This window comes from Tamandua tetradactyla, chromosome 9 (assembly GCF_023851605.1).
Source record: "Tamandua tetradactyla isolate mTamTet1 chromosome 9, mTamTet1.pri, whole genome shotgun sequence".
In the NCBI taxonomy this organism is placed as follows: Eukaryota; Metazoa; Chordata; class Mammalia; order Pilosa; family Myrmecophagidae; genus Tamandua; species Tamandua tetradactyla.
In genome coordinates, this window is record NC_135335.1 from 62,602,812 (window position 1) to 62,629,175 (window position 26,364).

Here is a 26,364-nt window from a genome sequence, read left to right on the forward strand (position 1 = left end):
TAAAGTCACTTCAGTTAAGGAGGTGTGGCCCATCTCAATCAGGGATGGGTCTTAATTCTATTACTGGAGTCCTTTATAAACAGAATGCAGTTCAGACAAAGAAAGAGAGCTGCAGAGGGAGCAGCTAGAAGTTAAAAATCAATGGAACCCAGAAGAGAAGGGAGAGACTAAGGAGAGACGAAAAGACACCAACATGTGCCTTGCCATGTGACAAACTAAGGACCAAGGATCACCAGTAGCCAGGCCCAGAATGCCACAGTCTTCGGGACAAAAGCATTGCCTTGACGATAGACTCTTTTCACCTCAAAACTACAAGCAAATAAACACCTATTCTTTAAGCCAACCCATTTTATGGTATTTGCTGAGCAACCCAGTAAACTAAAACAGATGGAAGGAAGGAAGTTGATACAACTGATAACATGCAACAAATATAAAATTTAATACTAAGGTTGTTGTGATCAGCCAAGAAATGGAACAGATCCCTCACCCCAAATTTGGTTTTGATGTTGAGACTGATAATGCCATGCATGTATCAAGAAGCTTTCTGAGGATAGAAGGGCAGGCTACCAAGTAGGTCCAAAGTGGCTTAAAAGAGTAGAGAAAGGTGACTGGTTTAGGGCTTTAAGGTGATTAAAGCATGGACAGGGGAACTTCTACATGATTTTAATTTCCTACCAACACCAGAGGGAAGTCTCCTGGGCTTATCCTCTTTCCCAGATGTGGGACAGAAGGAGAGTGGGAAGTGGTAGGGCTTAAAAGCTGTTAGCAGCCAACCATCAAAAATGGAGTCTGACTCTTTTTTACAAAAGTGAAATAGATATTCCTAAAAAGATGGCTCTTGAATACTTTGACTCCCAACGCAGGAAGTGTAGAAGGGGAAAAATGAAAAAAGATGCCTCTCACCATTGATTCAAATTCAGGTGGCTGCATATCAAGAAGATTTCAAATCTACTGCATTTACCTGGATTCACAGTAACTGTAAGGTTTCATCTACCTTAAAGGTGGACCCAGTTTTAATGAAGTTTTTTTCCAAAACATTATCCAGGGCTGGATCTAGTTCCTCTCCAACATCTTCAATAAGCAGAGGCCTTCCAAGAGAAAGACTGTCCTCCAGGTGGTTTCTGAAGTACTTGTGATTTAGAGATGTGATCTAAAAACATGATCACAAGGCTACTATTGACAGATTACAATATCATGAGGCAGCACACAGGGACTGCTACCAAATGGTGCCTAAAGCATTCAACTGCAGAAGACAAATGCACCAACTTGTAGAGCTCCTCTGTGGTAGAATCCATACTTGGTAAAATGGTACAAAAAGCTAAAAATCTTTCCATTCTTTCCCTTAACGGACCCTCATCTCTTTTTCTAGGAAGTAGATAAAGTCCTCATATAACAACACTATTTCCTCACAGTCACCACTTTGTGACCAAATTGTAATGGAAAAATTACAAAGTGACCTTCTAGAGTACTGCTTACTTAGTGTGATACAGCTCTACCCTACTCTGGTTACCAAAGAGAACCTTAGACCCTACTCTACTGGAGTCTGCAACCATTGAAAGATAGCATTAGTAAAGACAAACATGAATACATATAGTGAAACTTTCGGAAAAGATTATAATAATCGATTTTAGGCTCCCATCTGCTACCACTCAATCTTAGATCAAAACAGTCTCTGACATTTCCAAATCTTTCTTTATTCAGTGACATGTTGATTTGGGGGCAATACAAGTTTAGTGGTAACATAAATATACTTAAACACAAATTACCTGGAGTTCATTTTGGTTTTCTTTATTTTTAATCCAGATCTTGCCTTGAGTCTGTGGATCAATTAGTAAAGGATAGCGAGATGCCTTTGTGACAATAATTCCATTCTGAATGGACAGGTCATCATTTGGCAAACCTTGGAGGTTCCATTCACTAATAGTAGGTGCATCAATCAACATTTCATTGAGGTTTAGGTTATTTCCAAATGGAATTTCCCGGGCTTTCATTTCCTTCTTCCAGTCATTTAACAACAGATTGCGAAACTCTTGGTTAAATGGACCAGAATAAGATAGGAAGGCTGTAGCCAACAATACATCCCCTAAAATGGAAAGCAAAACACCACTGAAATATTTTATGATGATCCTGGTATACGTGCAAAATGTTTAACATTTTTCTTTTAAACTAAATTCTACAAATCATACTTTAAACACAAGTTGCTGGGCCTCAGTGAATAAGCAGTAGTTTTGTTCATCATTAAGCAAGGTCAAACAGTTTACTGAGTAATGGCTGTGACTAGTCAATACTGGATTACTTTTACTTTTGTTGGACATGAAAGGAATAGTCTGAGTTTAAGAGATACCAAAACTCAGAAGGCAGAGCCTGCAGTCAATGTGACCTTAATCAGTATACACATGTATTCACAGGGAAATACAAAAGTGGCCTAATAATCAGAGGATTACGGGCCATTAATACATCTAAAAATGGCGGCATAGATGCCAGACCAATATTCATCCTTCTAAAATGATTGAATACACACACAGAGGAGTTTGAAATAATTAAATGTTGGTTTTTATTGTGATTAGCGTTCAAGTTTGCTAATACTCTATCACAATCAACACATAATCTCATTAATAAAAGAATTTACATACCTACAAGTCTTTTAGTTTGTGCAGCAAACTCTTTACTTTGCTGTGTCCATCTTTCTTTTTCGCCTGCCAACCCACTGATCAGCGAAGAGGCTGTCTGCATCTTGTGTCTGCACCGCTCGGCATCTTCAAGCAAGGTCTGCAAAAGACCATCATCCGTTAGAAAAAATTGGTGTTGAGATGAATATAGACTCGCATGCAGAAACATAATTCAAAATGCTTTATATTATCAGCTTTTTTGAAATACACGAGGCATTTATTTCATAGGAAGCATAGGATTCAGCTTTAGGAAGCCTATTTATCAGCATAATCCTCTCTTACACTCTAACCAGGGAACGTGGATGTGTTCCCCCAACGGCAGTGACTGCCAACTGGTCAGGCTCTCCCAGATGTGAATAACTGAGAGATGATGGAAATTTGCAGCATCTATGATTTTCTTAGAAAGAAAAATAGAAATAAAATAGAAGCATATAGGCTAATATTATACATAACAAAAAATGTAAAGAAATACATTTTACCATTAAAAATTAGGAATATGACTCATTAAAAAAGTTCTGATATCATTATTCTTCATCTAGCTCCATGTGTCCTCTTACTTTAGGGGAAACCACAGATTTTCTTCAGATCGTGGTGGCTTCTCCACAACTTTCAGCCATGTTTAACGCAGCAGGTCCTTCTCTGCTGCTCAGTAAAAGGCCTTTAGCCCAGGCTCCTACATACTGTTGCCCACCAGTGCTGACTCTGAGAGATAAACGGTTCTGTTTCTTTATGTTTGAAAGATAATTTAAAAGTTCATCTGAAGGAATTTATACCTCCAAAAAGTAAGGGGTATGGACAAAGATTTAGCAACTTGACCAGCCACTGGAAGTTCATTTACAACAACAACAAAAAAAAATATATATATATATAAACATACAAATATATATATAAAAAAGTGAAAAGTCTAACAATAGAGGATTGCTTAAATAAATTACTCTGCATCAGTAAATACAAATACTATGAGTCCATTATAAGTTACATTGTAAAAATATTTATAGCCAAGAAAGATGATCATGATATATTGTAAATTAAAATTTCCATTTATAAAACAGTATTACTGAATTATATTTTAAAGCATACTTAAAAATATATCCATCAACTGATGAATGGGTCAATAAAATGTAGTGTATACACACACACACACACACACACACACACAATGGAATATTACACAGCCATATAAAGGAATGAAGTTCTAAAGCATGAGGTGATGTGGATGCACCTTGAAAACACCATATTGAGTGCAATAACCCAGATATAAAAGGGAAAATATTGTATGATATCACTGATATGAAACAATTAGAATAAGCAAACCCATGGACTCAGAATCTAGAATATAGGTTACCAATGGTTGGGGTGGGGGGTAGGGAATGTACAGAGTTTCTATTTGAAATCATGGAGAAGTTTTGATAATGGATGGGGAAAAAGGGGAAATTTTAGACTGTTACTAGAACCAAATTTTTAAAAAAATCTACGGAATTGCACAACCCAGGAAACCATAAGTTAAACCATAGATTACAGTGAATAATGCAATTATTAAAATGTGCTCTCATCCATTGTAACAAGTGTACTACACAATACACAGTGCTAATAATGTGGTAATGTATGGGAACCTACTGTTTCATGCATGATTTTTCTGTAAACCCACAACTTCTTTAATAAACAAACAATAACAATTATGTATGTATATATACACACTTATATATATATATATATATATATATATAGAGAGAGAGAGAGAGAGAGAGAGAGAGAGAGAAAAGTATTTGTTTAGATACAGAAGATAAAGCACAAACTATTATTACCAGTTATCTGCAGGTTTTCCTATATGTATTTTCTATAATGAACACAAATTGCTTTTGTAATAATAACATAATACAAAGTTTTAAAAGCAAGATATTTATTCCAGTCTGCTTTTCTTCCAATCTCCTTTCTTTTTTCCTTTCTCCAAAAGCTAATGTAGAAAATGTAAAAACCCAGCTGAGAGGCAGTTCCCCATATCTACACCACAAATACCTGTTTGATAGTTTTCCCCAAAATAAAAATGGTCAGATGGAACGCATTACTGCCAACCTCACAAACAACTTTTCATGTAAAAGATATGGACTTTTTACATGAAAAAAACCTGGATTGAAGCTGCACCCTAGAAAAGACCATGTTCTTTAAATCCATTCCTATGGGTACAGACCTATTGCGGGTGGGACTTTTTTATTAAGTTGTTTCTATGGAGAGCTGATCCAGCCCACTCAAGGTAGATCTCGATCCTTTACTGGAGTCCTTTATGAGGATAAGAGAGAGAAGAAAAGCCTAGAGAGAGACTGAGCTCAGAGCGAGAAATTCTAAGAGAGGACCCACAGATACTCAGAGAGAAAGCAACGCAGAAACTGGGAGCAAAGAATCAGCAGACACCAGCCATGTGCCTTCCCATGTGACAGAGGTGACCCAGAAGCCAGAAGCCTTTCTCCAGCAACCAGGTATCATCTTCTTGATGCCTTAATTGGGAAATTTTCACAGCCTAAGAACTGTATATTGTAAGTTAATAAATCCCCATTGTAAAAACCAACCCATTTCCGGTATATTGCACTCCGGCAGCCTTAGCTTTTAATATTAATTTGTTTTCCCTAAGTTCCCCAACCCCATGCCCATCCAGCCTAATAAAGAAATGGCCAGGCCTCTCCCTCCAAGGCCTTGGTTTTCTGGAAGTCTAGGCTCCATTGGGATTTTGATAAGGGGGAAGGGACAGAAGTAAATGTCTGAAAGTACAAGAGGGAGAAGCAGATTCTTCTGCGCCTTGCTGGGGCTAGTTTGTGGAATTCACTGGGTGCTACAAATAGAGCCCCCTAACCCTCCAGCAGCAGCCCACTCCTCAAAGGGGGCCTCCAGGAGGTGACTGTCTGTGTCTCCAGCATCCCTCGGGAAGGTCCGCAAAGGACATACTCAGGCCCGGGCTGTGGGTTAACAGTGGTGGCACCGTGAACTGAGGACCGGAGGTCCAGAAGTCCTTCCGCTTTCTTCTGACGGCCCGCAAGCCCCCAACTCCCCCGCCTGTGAGGGGAAAGGCATGCCAAATGTGCCTCAGGTGAATTTCACACCAGTGTGCTAGGGGCATGTAAGCAAAAAGACAGGGTTTAGTTTCTTTTAATTAAAGAAATCTGACATTTCTTGAAACTCAAATGTTTAAGTTAAAGCCCTATCTTCACAATAGCATTTCTTCTGTAGTCCAATGATTATTTATCTAATAAGCAGTGGATGCTCAAAAATATATATTTTATTGAAGAAGCTAATGCAAAAATATTATAATTTATGTATAAATAATAAAATGAGGCTGTGAAATAATTTTACTATGTTCATTTGGTGCATCCTGATAAAAATGAGTGTCCAAACTGGTAGAAATTAATACTCTTTCCCTTGCAGTGTCTAACGTGTATTCCTTTAAGTGCAACGTTAAATTTTCTCATTCTATTGTAAGTGAATTCTGCTGAGCATAAGAATACAAACTCAAATAGCTGTTATAAAATCACTTCTTTAAAACTTCTAAAAAGCTCATTTTTTGCTTTGAGGAGACATATCTTTTAAAGTATGTATATGATATAGGATAAACTGAAATATTTTTCTGAATTCTCTACTGGGGCTACTACATGAAATCAGATTAACAGGATGGACAGCTCAGTTCAGCTGAGTGATGGCTAAAAAGAGGCAGGGTTGAATTCCATAAAACCACCAAGGAAATAATAGAGTCTAGCCCTTATTTACCAAATACAGGATTTATCAGAGGCAGATGAGGATTTTGTAGGGGCAGAAGCGAACATAATTTAGAGAGCCCACTTAAAAAAAAATTAGACAATTATTATGCATATAAAACATGAAAGTGAATGTGTATTTAGAATGAGAAAAAAAATCATTCGGTCCTGGTGACCGAAATTCAGGTCCTCTGGAATGTCTTCAGGTGTGTTACCTAAACACTTACACAGAAATCCTTCCTGATAACATCCCTTCCCCTCCCCACAGAACATTCCAGAACTCCCAGCAATCCCAGCATTCAAAGGGGCCTGCACAAGAGACGGGGGCCCTGAAGCTTAAGCTGCTTTACCTCTATGTTAAATCTGCTTTAATTACCACGAGGAGGGAGGCCCCAGTGGAGCTGGGATTTGGATGAACGAAAAGAACTATGCTGCTCAGCAGATAAACAATTGCATGAGCATCGATTCTGAAAAGTGCAAAACCTGCAAAGTAACGTAGGCTGAGAAGGCTGTAGGTAGCCACTGTCATTGGGATCTGGCCATGTGGTCAGTCATGGTGGTCCAGCAGAAAGGCCACAGGTAGACATCAGAAGACTCAGCTCTAGTCCAGACTGTGCCACTGACCAGTCCTAGGACCGGGAACCATTTTCTTGGCCTCCCTGGCCTTCATTGCTTTCTATAAAATGAGAATTAAATCATCCACCCTGCCTGCTTGCCAGGGACATTTCAAAGATTAAATGAGATAAAGTGAAAGGACATGGTTTGAAAAACATGACCAAAATAAATGCTATACAACATGCTGTTATCATCAACACTAATGAGGAAACTCAGAATGCTCAAGTTCTAGAACTTACTCCTGTCTTAGCAACTATCCTGACATCTCTCCAAACTCCAGGGATCAGACAGAGATTATGTGCAATGTATGCACATATGTACATAATACATGCATTGTGTATATGTGTATGAATATGTGTGTGCATATAAGTATATGTAGATGTATGTGTTTATATATGTGTGTGTGTATTATGTATATGTGTGCATCTTATTAGTGCATTACGAAAGACTCAAGGCAGAACCCTTCAGAGAGAAAAAGCAGAAAAGGAAAAACCACTCTGACAGCCATGTCGGTGTACCATAGTCCCTCCTACATCAGAGGACAGTTACCTGCTTTTCGGTCATGGCCTGCTCATACTCTGCCTGCACTACGTCGAGCTCTGTCTGCTTGTCGTCCAGTTCAGCCTGGGCTTTCTGCAGATCCTGCATGGCCAGGACATGGCGATTCTCCTGCACCACCAAGTTGGCCTGCACAGGACACACACAGGGTAAAGGGAGACAGGCAGCAAACCTCCGAACACCCAGCATTTCAGAACATGGAGACCCAGCATTGGCATGTTTGTACCTTCCCTTTATTCCATACCTAGTATCTTTTCACATTACATTAAGTCAAGACCAACACCTAATGAAAACTTGATGTAAATGTTTATAAGGAAAAAATTATAGTTCTTTAGAAAATAGGTCAGCAAATTGTTTCTGCAAAATATTAGTGTCTTAATTTGCTAGGCTGCTATGGCAAGATCCACCCAATGGTTTGGCTTAAACAGCGGGAATTTATTGCATCATTGTTGGAAGGCTAGAAGTCCAAAATCAAGGCACTGGCAAAGCTTTGTCTTCTCCTCAAAGTGCTGGCCTGCTGCAACGCTTGGGGTTCCTTGGCTTTTATTTCTGCCTCCTGTCCCACGGCAGTCTCTCTCCTTTTGTTTGCTCTTCTAGTTTCCACTGATTTCCAGCTTCTGGCTTCTCCAGTGTTTCTCAAATGGGATGGTATTTCTGCTGCTCATAAAAGACCCTAGCAATACAGACTGAGGCCCAGGCTGACTCAGTTGGCCACATTAAATAAAGATCTTAGAACATCTTATCCACAAACAAGTCCACAGCCCAACTAGCCTTAACATATTCAAGGATACAATTTACAAATGTGTTCACACCCACAGGAACTCGGATGAAGAGAAAAACAGAACTTGAGGGTTGGGGTACATAACTCAATCTGCCACCAGTAGACAATAAATGTTTTAGGGTTTTTTGGCCAAGAGGCAAAATCAAGGATATCACATAGGTACTCATACAAAACCATTTTTAAATGTTAAGACCCATTATTATTTAATGGACCTTAGAAAAATAGGGAGCAGGCTATACTTTGTCCATGGGTCATAACTTGCCAACCTCTATATCAGAACTTTGCAATATTAAGAATTGTAGAAAAAGAAGAACCTGAATGTTATAAACATCTGCTTCACAGGACTCGTGTTGCAAAAGATGCCAAAGTAAGAGAAGGGATGGAATATAAAATTATTCACCAAATGTAAACATCTCAGTTTCTGTGATGGTAGTGGTTTTGATGTTGTTTCTATCATTTTCATACATTAGTTAACTCCCAGAAAAGCAAAACTGACACTTGAACTGTGACCAATTAAAATATTTTTTAAGTAGACTTAAAAAACATAATCAAGAGAAATATTAGCAAAAGATGAGGTATGGAAACATGCTTACTTGTGTTTATAACTTTAAAAATAAAACTTTTTGAAATGAAATTTCCCAAGTTTTAAGCCTACTAAATATTAAAATTGACTTTAGAGCAGAGATCCACCATTAGAAGCCATATTCTTTCTGAGGCATTTTGAGGAAGAAAGGTTATTTTGAAAACATTTTTTGAAAGAAATTATTTCCCTACCTCAAAAACTAGGCTCCCAAATTTTAGCAAAACAAATCTCTAAGGAAAAAGAGCAATAATCCACTAGAACCCACATTGGGCAAAACATGGCTTTAAAATTATAGTTTAAAGACACCAGCTCATGGAACATTTTTTATTCAGTTATGCTCTAAGCTCCAGCTGTTGCTACAGCTTCAACATGTAAGGTAACAAAGCCACTGCATCAAAAAGCTTACTAAAGTAACCCATCAATGGCAAACTATCACAGCCACAGAACTTTGGAAATTTTCCATTACTCTATGGGAAAAATAAAATAATTCTTAAAAGCTTTCAAAAACTGCTCTCAAAAAGTCTGATACCTGACACAAAATAAGAGTTCAATAAATAGATATTGTTCTAGGTTTGATGATGGTCTCCAAAAATTCATGACCACCAGCAATTTCAGACTGTGATCTTATTTGGAAATAGGTTCATGGGGGGTGTCATTAGTTAAGTTAAATGAGGTCATAGTGGATTGGGGTGAGCCCTAAATCCAATAGGATTTGTGTTGTAACAAGAAGAGGAGAGGACACGCAGCAATATAGAGGCATAAGGGAATTCAGCCACAGGAAGACAGAAGTAGAACCTGTAGAGTGATGCAGCTGCAAACCAAGGACTGCCAAGGAGGCCAGGAGCCACCAGAAGTTAGAAGAGGTAAGGAAGGATTCTTCTGTAGAGCCTTCAGAGGGAGTGCAGCCCTGCTGATTTTGGACTTCTAACTTGCAGAACTGAAAGAGTAAATGCCTGTTGTTTTACTCTTTGTGGTGGTTTATTATGGAAGCCCTATCAAACAAGGGAAGCCCTAGCAAACTAATAGAAATGTTATTATTATTCAGTATTGAAGATTGTATAATTTTAAATAATCTTCTTATATGGACTAATATTTATCAGTTTTCAAGATGAAATTCTATTATAATGAACTTTAATAGAATCAAAATTGCTAGTGCTTTAATGAATGTTTGTTAAATTTGTTCACTATTAGAAGTCCCTGCTCCAGCTTAAGGATTGCAAGATGAAAGAGAAAGAAGTCTCCAGGATTCTTTTGCTAATTTTTTGAATCTGAGTTTAGAGAGTGTTCTGGATCCCTCCTCACTTAAGAAGCAGGCTCCGTAAGTGGAGCCTTCCAGAAATAAGGGAAGTTTGTCTGTACTTTGTAATATAGTAAGCAGAGTTGTCCAGGAATAATCTGCACTCATTTTGTCCTCCAGTATTCCTACCTCCCCCTTCACGAACCAATATGTAGGAACTATCTAACTGTACATATTTTCCAGACATTACAATGCATCTGACAAGCCGCATGCACCAAAAGCAGGATGCCCATAAAATTATAGGAGGGTGCTTCCTGGGACAGACTTCTCAGAAACAGGAATACAGGTTCCAGCAGCAAGTGAAAGTGTTTCCCCTTCTCCTAATGATTTTCCGTTCACTTCCTACTCTCTACTCTGGATTGTCCTGGGACTGAGTGGAGACTAGAATGCAGAAAGGATTAAACATAGAGGAGGGGATTTCACTGTTCTCATGTAAACCTCTTCAGAGTGTCCTTTATTTTTTTACTGATTTCAGTTCCTTTATTAAGATAACTACAACAGAACAAAAACTACCCATTGTGAATGCCCCAGTATTTATTTTTAAGACACTATGTAGGATTACCACAGGAAAAATCCACAAAGGATTCCTTGTACCTTTCATTCGATAATGTGGTTCTAATTCAGTCAATATCAGAATGTCCATTTCTGAGCATCACTGAAGTCTTCAGTTGTCCTAATAGCCATGACATAAGGCAGTACATCATTTTTCCTAAAATTCCCCAAGCCAAATGAGTCTTTATTCTTTTAACTTGCCTTAGGACCCCAAAGGCTTCAACTACTAGAAAAATGGTTTCGACATGGTAACAATTAGAAAGAAAAATGGGACTTGCAACTCTCTCCCTATCTTCCTTTTACTCTCAATTCTTTTCTAATAATAATTATTATTTTTCTTGGGTAGATTACAAGTTTAGGTGGGTTATATTTATTTGGTGGCTGAGAGATCAGACTTATACAAAAGCAAAATAACCAACCATATTGGTTTGAAACTGTTATGTACCCAAAAAAAAAGCCATGTTCTTTGAATCCTAATCCAATTTTGTGGGTCAAGGCTTATTGTGGGTGCAACCTTTTGATTAGATGGAGATGTGACTCTGCCCATTCAAGGTGGGTCTTAATTAGTTAACTGGAGTTCTTAAAATAGTTCACAGAGAGAGCAAGAACTCAGAGCCAACACGGAGAACAGATGCTTAGACACAGGCAGTTGAAGATATAGAAGGAAAGCCCCCTGGAAGAAGCTAAAAGGACTCACAGGAACTCAGAGTGCCATTCTGAAACCAACCCAGGAGGGCTAGCAGATGTCACCTTGTACCTTCCCATGTGACAGAAGAAACCATGCTGCCTTTCCTCCAAGAAGTTATCCTCTTGTTGGTGCCTTAATTTGGACATTTTCATGGCCTTTGAATTATAACTTGTAACTTAATAAATTCCCATTATAAAAACCAATCCATTTCTGGTATATTTCATTCCAGCAGCTTCAGCAAACACCAATTTCCAACGTGTAATTTTTGTGGCATCAGTTTTCCATTTTCAAAAACTGTATTTCACTTTCCATTTGCTGAAGACTGAGTGGTGAGATATGTACATGAATGAAGTTTAAAATGGAATTATTCAAAGAGAAACATAAAGCATAGCCTCAAAATCACAATAAAGAACAAATACATGATATTCATTCGCTCTCCTGGGTGACAAGGAAGGGAAGGGGTGGTTTCTATCTCAGGTACTGCTACCAAGACCAGCTGTAGGCATTTTTAGCCACCAACATCATGTTTCTTGACCTGCCTCACTCCTTGTCTTCCCCAGCAGGAAATCTTGATCATTATTGGAAAATCCTGTGCAATAAGTTTCTGAAGTTTTCATTTCAATTTGTCATTGTGGGTGAAAAATATCCACCAGGCCATAACGGACATAGGATTCTTGTAAAGAGTTCATGTTTAAAGGCTCATGCAATTCTCATGGAGTATAATGACAAAGAAGAAACATCCTAAGCTTGGCCTTTGTCACTTGTTCTCCCTGTGGACTTGAGTATAATAACACCAGACACTGAAAGCTCTCCTGTGTTAGAGTGAAAAGATAATAGCAGTTGACCTAGAAAACCCTTTACCTTGGAGGCCTACCTTCAGAGGCAACACTTCTTTGTTTGTAGAAAAGAAGGAAGCCATGGCTTTGGTCCAGGAACAGAGACCAGCCACATTCCCACATACACGTTGAGCAGTTTCAATATTGTAATCTGCCATCTCAAAGTAAGGATTCAAAAATTCTATCACTTCTTCGTTGATTGTGTCTTTGGGAAATTGCTATGGCATAAAAGAGTGAAATAAAGTTAAAACTACTCCTTTCCACGAAATCATTACACTCACATTTACCATTCAGTGTGAAACTGTTGAACAGTCAAAGATGGATAAATGATATCATATTTTATCATTACTCCAAGATATTTTGCAAAAGCCCTGCAGGTGCTAACACAGCAAAGAGTTACAACAAAGAAATCTGTTAAAAAACACTTTGCCTTCTGAAGACAAGAAATACCAACACTGGAGAAATATTCCAGGATCCGGGGAGGTAGAAATTTATGTAGATGATGACATAACATGGTTATTAGAATTTCTAAAGAAATATATTTTCAGGTCATTAATCCTAAATAGGTAAATTACAAACATACAAAATCAACAATGAAAGACAAACACTCACAGGTATATTCAACCTAAAGTCACACATATTTAGCATTTAGCAGCAACTAAATACATTCAGACAGAGGTTCTATTAAACTCATTGAAATGGGAAGATAATAACTTGGACATTAGGCCTTGAGGATGATGAATTAATTTTTAATCACAGAACTATCAAGAATATGAAAGAATTATTATCTTCTGGGGGGATAAAATTTAAAAATAGTAACAGAAATAAATTAAGAGTACCTTCCTGCATAAAAAGGGAAAACTGGGCAAACAGTAAAATTAGACCTTTTAAAAATGGTGCTTGATTATTTCAAAGAGATGATTAAATGTTTTCAAATTCAAAAGAAATGTAACACCTAAATAATTCAGAGTAACAAGCTTTCACATAAAACGTATAACGTAGGGTGGAGCATACTTTCATTCCAACCTCTTTTGATGTGTTTCTTTTTTTGAGATTTGAAAAGCAGCAAAGCCAGAAGAGAAACCCAGAAGGTCTAGGAGAAATAGAAAGGTGGTGGCCCAAAGACAAATAGAATGGGAGGTCTGCCACCAAATAAACAGGATAGGAGCCTGCTGCCACCTGCCTGAATTCTATTCAGAGTCCAATTTGGTTTTCACATTTTTCCGTGAAATATTTTTGAGCCCACACTGCCACAATTACCATTCCACAATTCACATTGTTAATCACCACATCCTTTTCCCTTCAAAGCATGTTGTTCTTCCACTGTGGCACTTAATCATAGTGTCTCACAATTATCTGGGACAAATGTGAATGTCTCAGTAGCTTCAGAAGATACTATTGTTATAGAGGTGATGCTCCAAAGTGCTTCGTAGGATCCTTTAACCCTGGAAGTCACTTGAACAATGCTGAACTGAAAACCAAATGGAAAACAATATTAATGCTATAGCTTGGGGCATGGATGCAGGTTTGGTATTTCCAATTGTTTACCTCCAGTTTTGCATCTCACACTTAAACCTCAATCCATGAGACTGGTTGCCCACCACCAATATCCCTTGCCTTACTTTTGATCCCTCTTCCTTTTTAAAACTCTCAACTCCTTTGCCTTCTTCACTTCACTCTCTGGGGCCTCTCTTCATATACCTCTGATAATGTGATTCTTCCCATGTGCCACACCTCTTTCCTCTAGCTTCTTAAATATCAGTATTCCTCAGAGTCCGAACTGCCCCTACCACTCTTCTCTCCCTCCTCTTTGATTTCATCTACTCTTTGGCTTGAATTTTCACCTATGTGCTGATGCATACCAAAACAATATTTTCAGGTAGGCTATCTTGCACACCATTGTTTCTGTATCTAACCTACACCCGGATATCTTGAAACAATTGAAATTTAAAATAGCTTACAAATTTGCTCATTAGCTACCACAATCTTCCTTCTCTGTTTTTGGTCTCAACTGTTTACACCCAATACTCAGCATAGAAACCTCAGAGTCAGCCTTCTTTCTTCACTGAACTTTATTCTTTAATATGTTACAAACCAACAAATCCTGGAAATATTTCCTTCCAAAGACTTTCCAATTCCCTCTTCTCTGGCCCACTTCTTCACCTCTCACCTGGAATATTGCAAAAGATTTCAAAATAGTATGCTAGCTTCTGGCCTTTTGCCTCCTTGGATCCATTTTCTGCAAAATTAACAGAAGAATCTACCTATAATGTAAATCCAACTGTGTTTATCCTCCATTTAAATCCCTTAGAGGAAGACAGCAGAGTAGGGAACTCTAAGATTCACTCTTCCTTCAAAAACAGCTAGTGGACAGGCAGGAAATGTCTGAAACAACCATTCTGTGACTCCAGAGGTCAAGAGAGCACTACAGGGCATCCAGGAAAAAAGACGGACAAAGAAGCTGAGAAACTACAGTCAAGAATTGTGAGTAGCCCACTCTGTGGAGGCTGCCAGCACCCATCCCCACTCTTGATGAGGACTACCTCACAGTACTGTCACTGGTTGCTGCTGTAGAGAGAGACATGGACAGCCTAGCACTGTCTTGGATTTTCATTGGTGAATTCAGATCACTGGGTCGCAGCTCTGCACTGGTTTAACATACCCCAGACAGGAACCAGCCATTGTTTCAACCTTGCTCTTCACAGGTGTGGAGCCAGTGGAAGTTCAAAGATACAGTGCCTCCTAAGGGCTGCAGAAAACAGTTTGTTGAAGGTCAACATCTAATGGTAAAGCTAGGAAAGCACAGCTTCAAGGAGCAATCAAAAGGCTTGCTGGCAGGGTACACAGGTAGTTCAGTGGTATAATGCTTGCCTTCCATGTGGGAGACCTGTCGATTCCTGGACCACGTACTGCTCCCCACCCCCCACCCCCGCCCAAAAAAAAGAGTTAAAATAAAATAAAAGGCTTACTGGCAACTTTCCTGATTCTTTCTCAGGGATCTTTGGAGCTGGTCTGTGCCTTCTTCATGGGTCCCTACCACTATTTTGGCTGGGAAATTTTGACTTTGGCAAATCCTAATCGAGTTGATTCTCTTTCCAGAATTTCCCTTCTTGACAAAAGGAGCTAGAGATAGCAAAAGGAATGTAAAAAATAAAATAAAATACTATAGAGGGGAAACAAAAATAAACAGAACAGATCAAGATTCCCTGGGCAGGAAGTGAGGAAAGAATGCTTTCTCCTGGGGGTGAAACAATTACATAAATACTGCAATCATAAAAATTGTACCACATATCCAGGTCAAGAATCCAATGAAGAAGAGCTAAAAAATCTGATCAGTTAAATACGGACAATTCTTAAGGTCTAGAATAAGTTGAACCAAGTGACAAAGAAAAGCCTTAATACAACACCATTCAAGAAGAAAACCCCAGACAAGAAAAAGAAACTGATTTTCAGAGTAAACTCATCAAGATAATCAGATTCCTAGACACCAGTAAAAAATTACAAGCCATACTAAGAAATAGGAATATATAACCCAGTCAAAGGAAAAATTAAAACTTTGGAAGAGAAATAGAATTTGTAGCAAAAGTATCAAAGATGTTCAAATAAACCTCCTAAATCAAAACCCATATTTTCCTTCATCTCTGTGAAAAGTGATAAAGGATATTAAGATACTAAGTGAGGGGGTACAAGGGTAGTTCAGTGATAGAATTCTCACCTGCCAGGCAGGAGACCTGGGTTCAATTTCCAGCCCATGCACTTCCCAAAAACAAACAAACAAAAGAAACCAACAAAAACAAACAAACAAAAATTCAACAAATGGTGCTGCAATAATGGGATACTCACATAGTCAAGAGGACAACTGAAATCTTAAAGAAGGAAGAATGGATAGAGAAAAGAACAGAAAAAAATGAGCAGGGCCTCAAAATTTGAATGGCAGCACAAAGCACACCAAAATGCATGCCATGGGTGTGCCAGAAGAAGAAAACAGAAAGCGGTAAGAAAAGATAGTTGTGGAAATAATGGTGAAAATATTCCCAATTCTTATCAAAGACATAAGCATACACTTCCAGTAAGTAAAAACAGTCTCAACAGAATAGTCAAAATCCTAATAGACCTACTCTGAGAAACACACAAATCAGAATGCTAAATGCCAAAGATAAAGAGTAAATCCTGAAAGCAGAAACAGAAAAGCAATTCATCATCTATAAGAAAACAACAATAAAACTAAGTATCAATTTCTCATCAGAAACTATGGAGGCAAGAAGGCAATGGTATGATATTTTTAAGGTAATGAAAGAGAAAAATACCAGTGAAGAATTTTTTATTGGGCAAAACTGCCCTTCAAAAATGAGCAAGAATTTGGGGGTGCAAGAGTAGTTCAGTGGTGGAATTCTTGCCTGCCATGCAGGAGACTCGAGTTCAATTCCCAGCCTAAGCACTTCCCAAACAAACAAACATACAAAAAAAATCAACAAATCATGCTGTAATAACAAGATACCCACATGGAAAAAGAATAAAATGTGACCCCTGCCATATAGCATTAAAAAAAAGAGAGAAAGAGCTAGAGTTTTAAAATATTCATAGATAAAAAGAAACTGACAGAGTCATCAACAAGGGGCCTGCCCTACAAAAAAATGTTAAAGGGAGTTCTGCAGGATAAGAGAAAAAGACAGGAGAGAGAAGCCTGGTGATAAGCGTAGAAATAAAGATTATCAGTAAGGGTAACTAAAAGGGTAAAAAGAGACACAAAAAATAAGATATGACATTTGTTTCCTGAACCATGGACCCCCAAAAATAATAATAATAAGAAGATATGACATATAAAAAACAAAGGAGAATATGGTTGAAGTAAATACTGCATTTACAGTAATAACATTAAATGTTAATGGATTAAACTCCCCAATTAAAAGATGCAGATTGATAGAATGGATTTTCAAAAATATGATCCATCTATATGTGATCTACAAGAGACTCACCATAGAATCAAAAAAAAAAAACAGGTTGGAAGTGAAAGATTAGAAAAAGATACTCCACACAAACAGTAACCAACAAAGAGCAGATGGTAGCTTCACCAATACTGAACAAAATAGTCATTAAATGCAAAACTGTTGCAAAAGCCAAAGAAGGACAGTGTATATTAACAGAAGGGGCAATCTACCAATAAGAAATAACAACTATAAATATGTGTGCAGCTGCCATGCTAACCCAAAGTATATGAGGCAAATACTGGGAAAACTGAAGGGAGAAATAGACACCTCTATAATAATAATTGGAAACTTCAATACACTGTTCTCATCAATAGACAGAACATCTAGACAGAGACTTAATAAGGAAAAATAGAATTTGAATAATGTAATAAATGAACTAGACCTAACAGACATATACAGAACATTGCACCCCAAAACAGTAAGATATATATTCTTTTCAAATGATCATGGGTCATTCTCCAAGATAGACCACAATTAGGTCAAGATATAATCTCAATAAATTGAAAAAGATTGAAATTATACAAAACACTTCCTGTGACCATAATGGAATGAAGCTAGAAATCAATCACAGGTAAAGAACTATCAAATTCACAAGTACAGAAATTAAGCAATCAGTAGGCAAAATAAGAAATTTCAAGAGAAACTAGTAAGTATCTTGAGACAAAGGAAAACAAGAACACAACAAATGAAAATCTATGGGATCCAGTGAAGGCAGTAGTGAGAGGGGAATTTACAGCCTTAAGTGCCTACATTAAGAAAAAAGAAAGAGCTAAAATCAAAAACCTAACTGCACACCTGAAGGAAAAGAAAAAGAACAACAAACTAATCCCAAATGAAGCAGAAGGAAGAAAAAAAACAGAGAATTAACAAAACTAAAACTTGGTTCTTTGAGAAAAATCTATAAAATTGACAAACTCTTAGCTAGACTGACAGAGAAAATATGCAAATAAATAATATCAGAAATGAGAGGTGGCACATTATACAGAAGCCATCAAAATTAAAAGGTTCATAACACACATAAGAAAAATGTATGCCAACAAATTAGACAACTTAGATAAAATGGAAAAATTCCATGAAATGGATAAAAAACCTACACTGACATTAGAAGAAACAGAAGACCTCAAAAGACCAATTACAGGGGGCCAAGATGGCAGCTTAGTAAGGTACCTGCATCTTAGTTCCTCCTCCAGAGCAACTACTAGGTGACCAGAAACAGTGCAGAACAGCTCCCGGGGCCACGGCAGGGAACAGACACACAGCGTACCCCAGTCTGGACTGGCTAGACCGTCTGCAAGACTCCACTGCGGTGAGCTCCCCGAGCGGCGCGGGCTTCCCCGGGCTGCGGCGGCTGGCGGCCGGCGCCCCTCCCTCCCTCCTTCCCGGACCGGCTGAGAGTCTCGGAGAGGCAAGTTTCCCAAGCCGCGGCAGCCAGCGCCCCTCTTTCGCAGGCGGCGTCCCAGACTGTCTAAGAGTCTCGGATCAGCGGGCTCCCCAAGGCGCGGCGGCCGGCGACCGGCACCCCTCCCCCGCAGGTGGCTTCCTGTCCAGTGGAAGGTCTCAGAACGGTGAGTTCCTCAGGCCACGGCGGCCGACGAACGGTGCCCCTCCCCCACAGGCGGCTTCCCGGAGGGAGAGGAGGGAGTTTCCAACAGTGGCAGGGACTGGGTCCAACCAAACACCAATAGTGGCATTAATAAAGGAGCCACAACATCTTTTGCTGGTGGGACCCGCAGACAGACAAGCACCACCTACTGGGCAGGATGAAAAAAACAGAGTCCAGAAACTTCACAGGAAAATCTTTCAACCTGCTGGGTCTCACACTCAGGGAAATCTGATTAAATGTCCAGACACCAGCAAAAAATAACAAATCACACCAGGAAAACTGAAGATATGGCCCAGTCAAAGGAACAAACCAATAGTTCAAATGAGATACAGGAGCTGAGACAACTAATTCTGAATATACGAACAGAAATGGAAAACCTCTTCAAAAATCAAATCAATAAATTGAGGGAGGACATGAAGAAGGCAAGGGATGAACAAAAAAAAGAAATGGAAAGTCTGAAAAAACAAATCACAGAACTTATGGGAATGAAAGATACAGTAGAAGAGATGAAAAAAAACAATGGAAACCTACAATGGTAGATTTCGAGAGACAGAGGTTAGAATTAGTGAACTGGAGGATGGAACATCTGAAATTCAAAAAGAAACAGAAACTATAGGGAAAAGAATGGAAAAATTTGAGCAGGGGCTCAGGGAATTGAATGATAATATGAGGCGCACAAATATACGTGTTGTGGGTGTCCCAGACGGAGAAAAGAAGGGAAAAGGAGGAGAAAAACTAATGGAAGAAATTATCACTGAAAATTTCCCAACTCTTATGAAAGACCTAAAATTACAGATCCAAGAAGTGCAGCGCACCCCAAAGAGATTAGACCCAAATAGGCGTTCTCCAAGACACTTACTAGTTAGAATGTCAGAGGTCAAAGAGAAAGAGAGGATCTTGAAAGCAGCAAGAGAAAAGCAATCCATCACATACAAGGGAAACCCAATAAGACTATGTGTAGATTTCTCAGCAGAAACAATGGAGGCAAGAAGACAGTGAGATGATATATTTAAATTACTAAAAGAGAAAAACTGCCAACCAAGATTCTATATCCACCAAAATTGTCCTTCAAAAATGATGGAGAAATTAAAACATTTTCAGACAAAAAGTCACTGAGAGAATTTGTGACCAAGAGACCAGCTCTGCAAGAAATGCTAAAGGGAGCACTAGAGTCAGATACGAAAAGACAGAAGAGAGAGGTGTGGAGAAGAGTGTGGAATGAAGGAAAATTAGATATGATATAGATAATACAAAAGGCAAAATGGTAGAGGAAAGTATTACCCAATCAGTAATAACACTAAATGCTAATGGACTGAATTCCCCAATAAAACGACATAGACTGGCAGAATGGATTAAAAAACAGGATCCTTCTATATGCTGTCTACAGGAAACACATCTTAGACCCAAAAATAAACATAGGTTGAAAGTGAAAGGCTGGGAAAAGATATTTCATGCAAATAATAACCAGAAAAGAGCAGGAGTAGCTATACTAATATCCAACAAATTAGACTTCAAATGTAAAACAGTTAAAAGAGACAACGAAGAATACTATCTACTAATAAAAGGAACAATTCAACAAGAAGACATAACAATCATAAATATTTATGCACTGAATCAGAATGCCCCAAAATACATGAGGAATACACTACAAATACTGAAAAGGGAAATAGACACAGCTACCATAATAGTTGGAGACTTCAATTCCCCACTCTCATCAATGGACAGAACATCTAGACAGAGGATCAATAAAGAAACAGAGAATTTGAATATTACAATAAATGAGCTAGACTTAACAGACTTTATAGGACATTACATCCCACAACAGCAGGATACACCTTTTTCTCAAGTGCTCATGGATCATTCTCAAAGATAGACCATATGCTGGGTCACAAAGCAAGTCTCAACAAATTTAAAAAGACTGAAATCATACACAACACTTTCTCGGATCATAAAGGAATGAAGTTGGAAATCAACAATAGGCAGAGTGCCAGAAAATTCACAAATATGTGGAGGTTCAACAACACACTCTTAAACAATGAGTGGGTCAAGGAAGAAATTACAAGAGAAATTAGTAAATATCTTGAGGTGAATGAAAATGAAAACACAACATATCAAAACCTATGGGATGCAGCAAAGGCAGTGCTAAGAGGGAAATTTATTGCCCTAAATGCCTATATCAAAAAAGACGAAAGGGCAAAAATTCGGGAATTAACTGTCCACTTGGAAGAACTGGAGAAAGAACAGCAAACTAACCCCAAAGCAAGCAAAAGGAAAGAAATAACAAAGATTAGAGCAGAAATTAATGAAATTGAGAACATGAAAACAATAGAGAAAATCAATAAGACCAGAAGTTGGTTCTATGAGAAAATCAACATGATTGATGGGCCCTTAGCAAGATTGACAAAAAGAAGAAGAGAGAGGATGCAAATAAATAGAATCAGAAATGGAAGAGGAGACATAACCACTGACCTCACAGAAATAAAGGAGGTAATAACAGGATACTATGAACAACTGTATGCTAATAAATACAACAATGCAGATGAAATGGACAAATTCCTAGAAAGGCATGAACAACCAACTTTGACTCAAGAAGAAATAGATGACCTCAACAAAGTAACTTGTTTTACTTATTACTCAACAAGTAAAGAAATTGAATCAGTCATTAAAAAGCGTCCCAAAAAGAAAAGTCCAGGACCAGACGGCTTCACATGTGAATTCTATCAAACATTCCAGAAAGAATTAGTACCAACCCTGCTCAAACTCTTCAAAAAAAATTGAAGTGGAGAGAAAGCTACCTAATTCATTCTATGAAGTCAACATCACCCTCATACCAAAACCAGGCAAAGATATTACAAAAAAAGAAAACTACAGACCAATCTCTCTAATGAATATAGATGAAAAATCCTCAACAAAATTCTAGCAAATGGAATCCAGCAACACTTTAAAAGATTTATACATCATGACTAAGTAGGATTCATCCCAGGTATGCAAGGATGGTTCAACATAAGAAAATCAATTAATGTAATACACCATATCAACAAATCAAAGCAGAAAAATCACATGATCATCTCAATTGATGCAGAGAAGGCATTTGACAAGATTCAACATCCTTTCCTGTTGAAAATACTTCAAAAGATAGGAATACAAGGTAACCTCCTTAAAATGATAGAGGGAATATATGAAAAACCCACAGCTAATATCATCCTCAATGGGGAAAAATTGAAAACTTTCTCCCTAAGATCAGGAACAAGACAAGGATGTCCATTATCACCACTGTTATTCAACATCGTGTTGGAGGTTCTAGACAGAGCAATTAGACAAGAAAAAGAATACAAGGCATCAAAATTAGAAAGGAAGAAGTAAAACTATCACTGTTTGCAGATGACATGATACTATACATTGAAAACCCTGAAAAATCCACAGCAAAACTACTAGAGCTAATAAATGAGTACAGCAAAGTAGCAGGTTACAAGATCAACATTCAAAAATCTGTAGCATTTCTATACACTAGCAATGAACAAGCTAAGGGGGAAATCAAGAAACGAATTCCATTTACAATTGCAACTAAAAGAATAAAATACCTAGGAATAAATTTAACTAAAGAGACAAAAGACCTATACAAAGAAAACTACAAAAAAATGTTAAAAGAAATCACAGAAGACCTAAATAGATGGAAGGGCATACCGTGTTCATGGATTGGAAGACTAAATATAGTTAAGATGTCAATTCTACCTAAATTGATTTACAGATTCAACACAATACCAATCAAAATCCCAAAAACTTATTTTTCAGAAATAGAAAAACCAATAAGCAAATTTATCTGGAAGGTCAGGGTGCCCTGAATTGCTAAAAGTATCTTGAGGAAAAAAAACAAAGCTGGAGGTCTCACGCTGCCTGACTTTAAGGCATATTATGAAGCCACAGTGGTCAAAACAGCATGGTACTGGCATAAAGATAGATATATCGACCAATGGAATTGAATAGAGTGCTCAGATATAGACCCTCTCATCTATGGACATTTGATCTTTAATAAGGCCGTCAAGCCAACTCACCTGGGACAGAACAGTCTCTTCAATAAATGGTGCCTAGAGAACTGGATATCCATATGCAAAAGAATGAAAGAGGACCCGTATCTCACACCCTATACAAAAGTTAACTCAAAATGGATCAAAGATCTAAGCATTAGGTCTAAGACCATAAAACAGTTAGAGGAAAATGTAGGGAGATATCTTATGAATCTTACAATTGGAGGCGGTTTTATGGACCTTAAACCTAAAGCAAGAGCACTGAAGAAAGAAATAAATAAATGGGAGCTCCTCAAAATTAAACACTTTTGTGCATCAAAGAACTTCATCAAGAAAGTAGAAAGACAGCCTACACAATTGGAGACAATATTTGGAAACGACATATCAGATAAAGGTCTAGTATCCAGAATTTATAAAGAGATTGTTCAACTCAACAACAAAAAGACAGCCAACCCAATTACAAAATGGGAAAAAGACTTGAACAGACACCTCTCAGAAGAGGAAATACAAATGACCAAAAGGCACATGAAGAGATGCTCAATGTCCCTGGCCATTAGAGAAATGCAAATCAAAACCACAATGAGATATCATCTCACACCCACCAGAATGGCCATTATCAACAAAACAGAAAACGACAAGTGCTGGAGAGGATGTAGAGAAAGAGGCACACTTATCCACTGTTGGTGGGAATGTCAAAGGGTGCAACCACTGTGGAAGGAATTTGACGGTTCCTCAAAAAGCTGAATATAGAATTGCCATACAACCCAGCAATACCATTGCTAGGTATCTACTCAGAGGACTTAAGGGCAAAGACACAAACGGACATTTGCACACCAATGTTTATAGCAGCATTATTTACAATTGCAAAGAGATGGAAACAGCCAAAATGTCCATCAACAGATGAGTGGCTAAACAAACTGTGGTATATACATACGATGGAATATTATGCAGCTTTAAGACAGAATAAACTTATGAAGCATGTAATAACATGGATGGACCTAGAGAACATTATGCTGAGTGAGACTAGCCAAAAACTAAAGGATAAATACTGTATGGTCCCACTGATGTGAACCGGCATTAGAGAATAAACTTGGCATATGTCATTGGTAACAGAGACCATCAGGAGATAGAAATAGGGTAAGATAATGGGTAATTGGAGCTGAAGGGATACAGACTGTGCAACAAGACTGGATCCAAAAACTCAGAAATGGACAGCACAATACTACCTAATTGTAATGTAATTATGTTAAAACACTGAATGAAGCTGCATCTGAGATCTAGTTTTTTTTTCTTTTTTTCTTTTTTTTTTCTTTTTTTCTATTTTTTCTCTCTATCATCATTTTACTTCTTTTTCTGTTGTCTTTCTATTTCTTTTTCTAAATCGATGCAAATGTACTAAGAAATGATGAATATGCATCTATGTGATGATATTAAGAACTACTGATTGTATATGTAGAATGGAATGATTTCTAAATGTTGTGTTAGTTAATTTCTTTAATTAATAATAAAAAAAAAAGACCAATTACAAGTAAAGAGATTGAATCAGTCATTAATAACCTCCCAACAAGCTGAAGGGACACAGACTGTGCAACAGGACTAGATACAAAAACTCAAAAATGGACAGCATAATACTACCTAATTGTAATGTAATTATGTTAAAACACTGAATGAAGCTGCATCTGAGCTATAGTTTTTTGTTTGTTTGTTTGTGTGTTTTTTTATATATACTTTGTGTATTTTTTATTTTTATTTTTTTCTCTATATTATCATTTTATTTCTTTTTCTGTTGTCTTACTATTTCTTTTTCTAAATTGATGCAAATTTACTAAGAAATGATGATCATACATCTATGTGATAATATTAAGAATTACTGATTGCATATGTAGAATGGAATGATTTCTAAATGTTGTGTTAGTTAATCTTTTTTTTTAATTAATAAAAAAATAAAATAAACAAAAAAACCTCCCAACAAAGACAAGCTCAGGACCAGATAGCTTCACAGGTGAATTTCACCAATCATTTGAAGAAAAATTAATACAAATCCTGCTCAAACTCTTCCAAAAAATTAAAGAGGAAGGACACCACCTAACTCATTCTATAAGGCCAGCATCACCCCAATACCAAAGCCAGATAAAGATACAATAAAAGAAAATTACATAACAATTTTTCTAGTGAATGTAGATTCAAAAATCTCAATAAGATACTTACAAATAGAATCCAGCAGCTCATTGAAAGAGTTATACACCATAATCATGCAAGGTTTATCCTAGGTATGAAAAGGTAGTTCAGCCATAAAAATCAATTAATGTAATATGCCACATTAACAAATTGAAGGGGAAAAACCACATGATCATTTCAATTGATTCAAATAGGCAGTTGACAAAATCCACCATTATTTTTTGGTAAAAACACTTTGAAAGATAGCAACAGTGGGAAACCTCTTCAATATGATAAATGGCATATATAAAAAACCCACACCTAAGATCATACTCAATAGGGAAAGACTGAAAGTGTATCCCTCTAATATCTAGAATCAGGCATGGAAGCCCACTGTCACAACTGTTACTCAACATTGTGCTGGAAGTTCTAACTAGAGCAGTTAGGCAAGAAAAAGAAATAAAAGGCATCAAATTGGAAAGGAAGAAGTAAAATGTTCACTATTTTCAGATTATATAATCCATATAGAGAAAGTCCCAAGAAATCATCAAGAAAGCTACTAGAGCTAATAAGCAATTTTCAGCAAAGTGGCAGGGTACAAGGTCGACATGCAAAATCAGTAGTTTATTTATGCAAGCTGAGGAGGAAATTAAGAAAAAATCCATTTACAATAGCAACTAAAAAAATCAAATATCTAGGAATAAATTTAACCAATGGTGTAAAGGATTTGTACAAGGAAAACTAAAAAACATTGCTAAAAGAAATCAAAGATTACTTAAACAAATGGAAAGACATTCCACGCTCATGGATTAGAAGGTTAAATATCATTAAGATGTCAATTCTACCAAAATTGATTTACAATCAATTCTACACAATCCCAGTAAAAATTCTAACAGCCTACTTTGCATAAGTGGAAAAGCCAATTATCAAATTTATTCGGAAGGGTAAGGGGCCCCACATAGCCAGAAACATCTTGAAAAATAAGCACAAAATTGGAGGACTCACATTTCCTGACTTTAAAGCATATTACAAAGACACAGTGTTCAAAACAGCCTGCTACTGGCATAAGGATAGATACATTGACCAATGGAATTGAATTGAGAGTTCAAAATAGAGTAACAGAACCTCTCATCTATGGCCAATTGATATTTGCCAAAGCTGCCAATTTCACTCAACTGGGACAGAATAGGCTCTTCAACAAAAGGTGCTAGGAGAACCATATGCAAAGTAATGAAAGAGTAGCCCTATCTCATCCCTTACACAAAAATTAAC

At 37.5% G+C, this 26,364-nt stretch overlaps 1 protein-coding gene across 1 annotated transcript in view; it reads right to left on the reverse strand.

Moving 5' to 3' along the window:
• The window catches only part of DNAH5 (dynein axonemal heavy chain 5), a 293,865-nt gene that overhangs the window by 54,973 nt on the left and 212,528 nt on the right, over positions 1-26,364 (reverse strand). Inside the window, exons 60-64 of the mRNA XM_077114905.1 lie at positions 12,358-12,537; positions 7,574-7,711; positions 2,634-2,769; positions 1,767-2,083; positions 995-1,150 (exon numbers count right to left, since the gene is read on the reverse strand). Of these exons, the coding sequence (XP_076971020.1) occupies positions 995-1,150; positions 1,767-2,083; positions 2,634-2,769; positions 7,574-7,711; positions 12,358-12,537 (927 nt within the window). The remainder of the gene's footprint in view (positions 1-994; positions 1,151-1,766; positions 2,084-2,633; positions 2,770-7,573; positions 7,712-12,357; positions 12,538-26,364) is intronic.